Source organism: Acanthisitta chloris, unplaced genomic scaffold, assembly GCF_000695815.1.
Source record: "Acanthisitta chloris isolate BGI_N310 unplaced genomic scaffold, ASM69581v1 scaffold37974, whole genome shotgun sequence".
NCBI lineage: Eukaryota > Metazoa > Chordata > Aves > Passeriformes > Acanthisittidae > Acanthisitta > Acanthisitta chloris.
The window spans coordinates 666-10,916 of record NW_008668508.1 but is presented as its reverse complement, the minus strand read 5'-3'; the positions used below and the strand labels follow the sequence as shown (position 1 = coordinate 10,916).

General features: G+C 45.4%; 1 protein-coding gene across 1 annotated transcript; it reads right to left on the bottom strand.

Moving 5' to 3' along the window:
- Positions 1 to 321: 321 nt before the first annotated feature.
- On the bottom strand, positions 322 to 7,983 carry LOC103800523 (RAC-alpha serine/threonine-protein kinase-like; the record flags this gene model as incomplete). Its single annotated transcript, XM_009072903.1, has 3 exons — positions 322 to 1,029; positions 2,276 to 2,378; positions 7,896 to 7,983. Coding segments are annotated over 3 exons (271 nt in total), but the record flags the coding sequence as incomplete, so codon positions are not given.
- Positions 7,984 to 10,251: the final 2,268 nt, after the last annotated feature.

Below are 10,251 nucleotides of genomic sequence, written 5' to 3'. Positions count from 1 at the left end.
AAAAAATCATGAAGTGTTTATATATATTCATATATCTTTTCATTAAAAAAAAAAGATTAAAAAAAAAAAAAAAAAGAGGCAACAAGTCATTACTTCAGTGCCAAAATGTACTTTTGCCTGGCTGACTGGGCCATGGAGGTGACTCCTCTCAGGCCCCTGTGGTGTTGCTGGACACTGGTGGGAGTGGGTGATTTTGCATTAATTGGTCAATCAAGTGTTTTCTAGGGTCTGAGAAGCCAATCCTAGGAAATACCCCTAAGCTGTAGCGAGTAGAGCAGTTGGATGCACTGTCTGGGCCATCCCATGGACTCGCTGCGAGATGTAATGTCTTGTAGCAGATGTTCTAACAAAAATAACTTTTGCTTTTCGCTTTACCTCACTGAGGCCATTAATGCTGTTCCTATCAGTTGGTTTTTCTGGAGTTGGATGACACTTTGCTGCTGTCCAAAATGAGTTTGAACCTTTAAACCCTCCAGAGTTTTGTTCACTTTGTTGCTTATATTATTGCACTAGCTACTAAAGTCTTATATCTTCCTATATAAATCTAATTGTTCAGAGTGCAGATTCTATATTTAGATAATGAATTGGATGAAATAAATAAAATAAGGGGATTTTCTGGTCAGAGTTGCTGATATGTTGAACACCTTAATTATTTCTAAAGTAAACAGTTTTGGTGTATATCCTTGAAAACCTATGGTCATTCAGCATAAAAGCCTTGACGTAATACTTTAAAGAATGGATTTGTTTTTCCTTCTCAAAAAAAAAAAAGAAAAAAAAAGAAAATGCATCAAAGAATCGTTTTAAATACAGAATCTGTGAGGCTTCCTACAAATTCAGCTAAATCGTCATACAAACACAGTTTGTAATTCAGATAATATAGAAAGTTCTCTAGTGTCCATTGAAGTAAGGTCCCCAAAATGAGTCTGTTTTGCTGCTGAACGGCAGAACATTAAGCGGTTCCACTGGCTGAGTAGGAGAACTGAGGAAAATGAGGTCTTCTCTCGTTATCTACACAATCCATGCTGTCATCTGAAGGGGGAGAAGAGGCATTAGACAACATATGCCTTGATTTATCAGGAGACAAACAACGAGATAATGCACAGTAAAGAGAATTTCAGTGTTGCCTTTTCCTTCCACAACTCGAAGGACAAAGGATCAGAAAGTCCTAAGTCATAGCAACTGTTCAATATCTGAAGCGGCTACAAGGAGCTGCAGAGGGATCTGTGTTAGGAACTGCAGGGACAGGACAAGAGGCAATGGGTTCAGACTGAAGGAGGGGAAGTTTGGGTTAGATATTAGAGAAATGTTCCTGTGAGGGTGGTGAGACCCTGTCCCAGGTTGCCCAGGGAGGCTGTGGCTGCCCCAACCCTGGCAGTGTTCACAGCCAGGTTGGCTGAGCCTTGAGCAACCTGCTCTGGTGGGAGGTGTCCCTTAAATTCTATGGTTCTATGATTCTAAGTCTCCCTCCACTCAACAGGCATCACACAAGATCCTGACTGGTGTATCATAGAATTTTAGGGGTTGGAATGGACCTTAGAGATGATCCAGCCCCAACCCCTGCCCTGGGCAGGGACACCTCCCACCAGAGCAGGTTGCTCAAGGCTCAGCCAACCTGGCTGTGAACACTGCCAGGGTTGGGGCAGCCACAGCCTCCCTGGGCAACCTGGGACAGGGTCTCACCACCCTCACAGGGAAAACTTCTGACTAACATCTAACCTAAATTTCCCTCCTTCAATTTGTGCATATTGCCCCTTGTCCTGTCCCTGCAGCTCCTAACACGAAGTCTCTCTGCAGCTCCCCTGGAGGTTCAGATACCCATTTAAAATTGCTATGAGCTGCAGAGCTTAAATCCATATTGACTGTTCTGAACTTCTGGCAAATGCTACTTCAGAGCATCAAACATCCTTGGTCACCACAAGAATAAAGCATATTTGGATTGAATATGGACATCAGTCCATGCTCAGTTGGCTGTTTGCATCCACACAGTGTGTGTGGGTATGGACATGTGCAAAACTCCTTAGCAGAACTTATTCCCAGTGGGAATGTGCAGATTTGGGAAAGGCAACAGTACAAATCATTTCACTGTCTTATAAAACAGGTTTTTCACTTCTCAAACTGGAAAAACATGTGCAAAGTTTTGCATCAATTTACCAACTTCTTGGTCAGATACATCTGGAAAACCAGAAAGTTTAAGCTGGAGAGACCAAGTAACATAACAGCAAAATGTTCCTGGTGGTCTGGAGAACAGAGTGGGAAGCATCTGGGAAAACGTTACCTTGGTCAGGAGGAGTGATTGTTATCATCTGTGCTGTAAATTCTTCATCAAAGTATCTTGTATCTGTTTCAGATGTAACTTGTGGCTTAAACAGAGGTACAAGCTGGGAAAAGCAAAAGAAATACAGCGTCCATTTACAGGTTCTTGCAGTGCTGTTTTAATAGCATTTGAGAGAGTTATAAGCTACAGTGTCCTTTCCTACATCCCTAAAATATCTCATTCCCAAAATTACCACAAAGAAGGAAGCATATATAGCAAAAAGAATTTCTTTAGGTATGCCCTTCCTATTTATGGGGCATTTAAGGCTTTTTTTTAACTAGGATTTAAATGGCACACAGAAGAAGTTAGAAGCCTAAAATTTCTCCAAGCAGTAATAAGCTTAAGAGTATTTGGAAATAATAGTGTGCACTGGTTCCCCACCTAGTTAGATGGAAAGTGACAACTGGAACTGGTTAGATTTATGCTTAAGGAGGAAAAGGATGAGAAAGATGCTCAGTGATACCAAACAGAGCAGTTAACCTTGTGAAACACCACCAAGAAAACTCAGCTACAGAGCTACCATGTCATAGAATCATCAAGGTTGGAGGAGACCTCTAAGATCATTGAGTCCAACCATTAACCTGTCACTGCTGGAACCCTTAGACCCTAAATGAGATCCTCCAGTGCCACATCAGACACCTCTTACACACCTCCAGGGATGGTGACTCCACCACCTCCCTGGGCAATATCCCAGTGCCTCAACACCACAACAGGGAAAACATTTCTCCTCATATCCAATCTGACTCTGCTCTGGCTCAGCTCAAGGCCATTCCCTCTGGTCCTCAATGGCCTTTGGGCAGTGAGTGCCCAAAGCTGAGCACAGCACTGAGCTGGGACCTCCCCAGTGCCCAGTCCAGGGGGATGACACTGCCCTAGTCCTGCTGCCACACTCTGCTGGAGCCAGGACAAGATGCCCTTGGCCTCCTGTGCACACTGCTGGTTCATATTTAGCTGCTGTCCAAACCAAGAGAATTCAGGCCAAAGCAGCAGCAACATTAACTTTTTCTACTCTCAGCTCCCAAAAAGAGTTTGATGTCAACTCTGAAGCCACAAAAACTGGAGAAGTTACAAAAACCCCAGCCCAGTTAGACAGGAACATCCTCCCTCTTGTTCCACCAGGAGTTGTTGCACTCTTCGGGGTTTATTCTCCAGACTCACTCGGGCAGACAGGCTGGAAATCATCCATGTGTACCTAGGCAAGCTCTGGCAAGAGCAGCTCCAGATGGAGCAGAGCTGCCTAGCTGAGGTGGAGGAGGAGCGCTGGGAAACAGGATGTGGTGCTGGTGCCTGCAGATGCACACAGTTGGAACAGGGACAATCTTGGAGGGCAATGGCACTGGGATTCAGACCTTCCTCTGCACTGGGAGGCAGAACCAGTATGGACACGCAGTTGTGAGCCCTCCCACAGAGGCCCTGGAGTGGCGCTGGGCTCCAGTTTGCCACCGCTGGGGTCACACGTGGGCATCTTTTAATAGCACAGAGCCACACCAGGCAGCAATTCCAGAGCGTGCTGGGGGAAGGATGAGGCTTCCAAACTGAAACGGCAGGCAAAGGTTTATCAAGGCCAGTGGTAAATTGCTCCAACTGGAATTAGGCAGTGACCCCAGGACTGGCACAAGAATGACACGGACAGAAATCACTGCCTGGAAAACATCAGCAGATCTTCAATGGACAACACATCTCTACCCCCACCCCCAACTTCTCCTCCTGCTTGGATGTGAAGAATCATTTGCTTGGCAAGTTGGTAAATTAGAAAAGCACTAGTTTCAAATTCCCTATCCCCAGGATCATCTTTCTCATCGCTTTTGAGGGCACCTAACAGTGTTCCTGCCTTGCAAACAGAAATCAAGTGAAGCTCCTTCATTTTCAATGCAGAGACTTGAAGAAATATAATCTACACATATGGCAGCACTTCCCAATACAAAGAAACATTTGCTGCTAAAAAAAATAAATCAATCTTTTAAAATTAAGAGACACCAAAATTCTACAGAGGAGACACAATATAGGATATAATAAATGGGATACAATTATAATGTACATTCGTCATCTTTCTTTTTTTAATTACTGGTGACCCTAAGGATGGCTTAGGGGAGCCAGGCAAATGATTCTGGCAAAAATATTAGGCCCTTGGAAGTTGCCTTTATGCCCTGAATTTAAAAAGGAGAAGGAAACAGGATACCCCAAAGTGAGGACTCGCTCTGAGCCTTAAGGTCCTCCTGAAGAGGGAATGCTTCACATCACAACGCTAGTAACACTATTCTCAATCAAGCCACCCCAACATATTATATACAAAAGCCTTGTTGAGGGTGGGGATTCTCCCTCTCCCTTTTAACTCTGTTCTCTCTCCCCCTTAAAGCAGCTCCTGCCTGCTCCTCAGAGCCAACCTGGGGCTGTTTCTGACAGGCTGTGCATGCACACGTGTGTGAAGTTCTCGCTGTCCTTTTAAGCTCCTGATGGTTTTGGCACTCCCAGTGCCCCAAGTTGCCCAGCTTGCTGTGCACAGCACTGAGGGAGTGATTTAGCACTTGGGCACTGCAGCAGACACCTGAACCATGCACATCAGAGCAGCAATCCCCAGCCAGGCCACATGTGGAATGGGCTAGCACTGCCTGTATCGTTTTCCTTTTTATTTTTAGTCTCTGTTCAAAGCAATTTGAGACAGACCATGATGCACCCAGGAGACATTTCTTTTTCCCCCTAGCTGTCAGATTCCAAACGTTCAGCTGGAAACAGAGGGAAGCCACAGAAAGCTCCAACATTGCCTTTACCAAGCAAATATGTCACTTCACTGAAAATCTGTCACTGCAGCAGCTCTGCAGTTCAGCTGGCAGAGACGTGCCACCTGTAGCTTCCCACGGCTGCAGACCAGCGTGATACCCACAGGCTTATGCTGGTTGAAGAGAGAAAAAAGGAGCAAAAAAGAACTACATGTGATTAAAACCTCCCTGCATGTGTTTCACTTGTGGGTGGGCAAAATACTGCAAATTAAATCACACCTCTCCCTGCACCAGAGACAGACAGAACTCTGCCAGGAAAGCCTAATGAGTATCGTACATTTTGGGGACAAGTCTAGTTACTCAAAACTCCTTGTAATTTAAAGTTGTGTTTCCAAAAAGCTTAATTACAAAGCAAAGTGTTCTTGACTGCCCAAGCCCAGAGTCATAGCCACACTCAGCAGTGTTGGAGGTGGTGTGGATCCAAGCTTAGCTCACAGACACCTTCAGCAGCTGACAACATCCAGCTCTGCTCCGGGAGGCTGTACGTCAGGTAAATGCTGCAAGATCCTCTTTGGACCACCCAGAACAGAGTCAGCAGTTACTCAGGGGATTTTTTATACCTCCTTCAGATGCACATGCCTACAGCACATGAGCAAAACCAAGGTCTAACCTCCCTGGCTAGGCCAAGGTCAGGAATAGTCTCAATCAGCACAGCAGTTTTGTCCAAAAGATGTGGCATTTCTCCTCATACTTTCCACAGCAAAATGAATCACAACTTCTATGGGACCATAGATTGGCCAGGGAGGTGGTGGAGTCACCATCCCTGGAGGTGTTTCAGAGGTGTCTGGATGTGGCACTGGAGGATCTGGTTTAGGGGTTGGGGGTTCCAGCAGTGACAGGTTAACAGTTGGACTGGATGATCTTAGATTCTCCTCCCATCTTGTGGATTCTGTGATTCTAAGACAATTTCTGAAGGCTTTCTCAGTCCTATGGATAAATTGCCTCCAGTTTGTGTGATTTCTCTTCCATTCAGGGAACCAGAACTACCACCAAATAATGAGTAACTTCACTCAAGACATTCAAATCCCATTTTCAGCTTTTTACCTTAACCAAACAGCTAAGCCTCAAGTACTCAACTTGTCATCTGGAAGGGTGAAAATGAGGACAACTTCCTGTTTAGAACAGTCAGTCAGAGATACTTTTTACACTGTCCTGAATAAACTCCAAACAACTCCCTCCTGCCCACATCTCCCTCAAGGGATGCTTTGAAAGGGCTGAGGTCTAAACTCTTATACTTTCAAGGCACAAAAATGTTATGATTTTTCAGTTCTCTTTAGCTACACAGACCTGTGAGGAAGTGAAAGAAGAGAAGGAAGCAAAGCACTCTCTGTATACAGGCACTAGACAATTCTCCCACTGCTCTATGGGAACTCAGTTCCTGCTAAGTTTCTTACCTGTTCCCACCAACTAGAGGGAGAACTAAACAGTTCTTAGAACTCAAACAGGATCTGATACCTCAAAGGGCTAAGGGGGAAGGAAGAAATTGGGAAAGGCTGGGATTGAGTGAGATCATGTGTATCCCAGTAGATGGGAGCCTTGAATCACCAGACCTGCACCTTAGTTGGCTGCATTTGACAAAAGTGTTATGAAAATGTGCCTGGTGAGAATCAAATGGGAAAGGACAACAGCAGGTCACCCTGAGAGCACAGAGGAGGGAGTCTTGGAGGAGTGGAATGGTTAGTTGTGAATGAAGAGACTGTGAGGCATAGGCAAGTCATGGAACACACACCTATGCAAAGGGCTTTAGCAGCTCCCATGGGAAAGCCTACAAACTCAGTGGGGCTCAAGGAAAACCAATGAGAAACACCATGAAGTGCAAACGCTTCATATCAACCCTTTCTCACACTCACAAAAATATCAGGCTTGGATGGATCACAGAACCACCAAGGTTGGAGGAGACCTCTAAGATCATCAAGTCCAACCATTAACCTGTCACTGCTGGAACCCTTAGACCCTAAATGAGATCCTCCAGTGCCACATCAGACACCTCTTACACACCTCCAGGGATGGTGACTCCACCACCTCCCTGGGCAATATCCCAGGGCCTCAACACCACAACAGGGAAAACATTTCTCCTCACAGCCAATCTGACTCTGCCCTGGCTCAGCTCAAGGCCATTCCCTCTATCCTCTCCCTGCAGCCCTGGCAGGACACACATCCCACACCTCTCTCCAGCCCTGGCAGGAGTTGGAGAGAGCCAGGAGGTCACCCCTGAGCCTCTTCTCCAGGCTGAACAAATCCAACTTCCTCAGCCCTTCCTCATACCACATGTTTTCCAGACCTTTTCTGAGCCTACTGATGTCAAAGCCTACACTTGCTTGAATTTGTATCGAATGCTGAAATTAGAAATTAGACTGAAAAGAGAAGAAAAATGCAATGGGAAGAAACTCATCTTCCACTAGTGCTTCTAGGAAGTTTCCTTCAGATGCTCAGGAGCCAACAATAACTCCTGAGCTCACAAGAGTTATGTCAGTTGAGAGCAAGAAATGACAACGAGAATTCACAGGAAAAGCCATTTTAAAAGCGTCTAAACTGTCTAAATTTGGCAGCAATTTTGCTTACATCCTATTTATTTAGCCCCAAACCTATATGTCTTATTGAGACTCCTGCTACTGCAAACTAAAAATCCAGAGGTAATCCAATTACAGCATTTTAAGAAAGACGAAGCGATTTAGCCTTGTTAAAAACAACTGCAAAGCTTTTGTGTGGAGGGTTTGTGTGTACCTTACAGAGGGCAACAACACTGGAAACATTCAGTATATCCACAGCTACAATTCACCTTGGGAGAACAGTTGTATAAATACCTTTTTCTCGTATACATCTTGCCAAACAATGCCAGCAAAGAATTTGTGCTGCATAATCTCCTTGGCATCATCAGGACCACCACCTAACCTGTAGGAGAGCAAAATAAGTCATTAAATGTTTGAGTACAGTGATTGTTCTCATACAACTTTTATGACAGGGTGGTGAAGGAATTCTGAGTTTATATAAAATGTTAGGGAATAGCTCTAGCATTTTCCATGTGTTTTGGGGGGTTTGTGCAAGGTCTATTTTAGGCTTTAGTTGCACTGAAAGATTTAAAAATATGCTAACAAACAGAATGAGGAAAAAAAAAAGTCTCACTCAGACCAACCAACCAAGGAAAAAAGAATAAACGCAACTCAAATCTTGGGCTGCATCAAAAGAGTGTGGGCAGCAGGTCAATAGAGGTGATTCTTCCTCCTCTACTCTGCTCTGCTGAGACCCACCTGGAATACTGCACACAGTTCTGGTGTCCTCAGTGTAAGAAGGACGTGGAACTGTTGGAGCAAGACCAGAGGAGGCCACAAAGTTGCTAAGAGCACTGGACCATCTCCCCTGTGAGGACAGGCTGAGGGAGTTGGGGCTGTTGAGCCTGGAGAAGAGAAGGTTGTGTGGAAACCTCAGAGCACCTTCCAGGAGCTGAAGGGGCTCCAGGGAAGCTGCAGAGGGATCTGTGTTAGGAGCTGCAGGGACAGGACAAGGGGCAATGGGCACAAATTGAAGGAGGCAAAGTTTAGGTTAGATATTAGAAATTAGAGATTAGTGTTCACAGCCAGGTTGGCTGAGCCTTGAGCAACCTGCTCTGGTGGGAGGTGTCCCTGCCCAGGGTAGGGGTTGGGGCTGGAAGATCTCTAAGGTCCACCCCAATCCTTAAATTCTATGATATGACCTGTCCTCAAGGAAAGATGCTGCCCTAGGGACCTCAGCAGACCTTGCAAGTACCAGGGCTGAGCCACACATCCTTCTCTGAATTAACAAGTGCCTACCCCTTACAATTTTCCAGAGCAGAGTGATGCCAGCAGTAAAACCCAATCTGAAGTGGGAGAGAGACAATGATTTTTAAGGCAAACTGATTTATGCAACCTGATTTGAATTTCCATTAAAGAAAACAGTTGACAACTGCAGTGATAATATCACGTCGTATGCAAATCTCTCCTCCTCCTTGGCTTCAGGAAAGCACAAAGGGTGTTTTATTGACTTGAGGTATATCAAGATAAAGCACTTTTATTCCAAAATAAAACTGTCCACACAGCTTATAGATGCAATCAGTTTAGTTGCCTTCTTGAGCTAACAGATGCTTAAATTTTGCTGTGGAGGTTAAAACGTTCTCTAAAAGGCTGAACCACATCTGCAAGCAAAGGCAGCACTGAGAAACAAAACGAGATCCTGGGTGATGTGCAGGAAGCTCCTGCAGGTAACAAGGTGAAGATGATGCTCAGGATTTCAAGTACAAGAGGTGATATCATGTTCACCCAGGCTGAACTCTCTAAGGGTGGTGAGACCCTGGCCCAGGTTGCCCAGGGAGGCTGTGGCTGCCCCAACCCTGACAGTGTTCACAGCCAGGTTGGCTGAGCCTTGAGCAACCTGCTCTGGTGGGAGGTGTCCCTGCCCAGGGCAGGGGTTGGGGCTGGATCATCTCTAAGCTCCATTCCAACCCCTAAATTCTATGATGTGCCTGTGCTCTGCTGCCTGGTGCCACCAGCAAACTGACACACAGCACGTCCCACAGCTTTGGAGCAGCCTGGAACAGAAACAAACTCCAGGGCAGCCTGGGAACAGAAACAAACTCTGCGAGTAATCATCTCTCACTGCTTTCCCCCAGGTCTAGCAGCTTTGCCAAGTCTCTCTCAGACTCCTTGTTGCTTCCCCAATGCAGATTATGTCCAGTGAAGAGGGTGGAGTTGATTCTCTTTATCCACAGATGCCAACAGGGTGCACAGAAGCTCACAAGTGACCATGACTAGGCAGCAGTTTCTCAGGAGCAGGCAGGGAGAGGCTGCCTGGACAAGTGCTCTGCAGAATGTATTATCTAATACAAGCCTTTGTTCCATGAAGGGCAAACACATACTCAGGGAAATGCCAAGAAAAACTCCAGATGTTTTACTTACCTTTTCAAAATTTCCACTGTTAAACAAACCCGTTCAATGGGGAAATGATAGAAACCTCCTAGTCTGGGTATGGATTTTATCCAAAACTCACTCCTGTTTTGCAGAATTAGTAGGAAAGGATCCTCTCAAAGAGAACAAAATTCAATTGGCAACCAACACAACAAACCATGGTTAAGCAGCACTGAGGACTGGAAGAACAGCACGTTTGTCTTTCTTAGGCATGTGCAATAAACAAAGACAAATCCAGCAG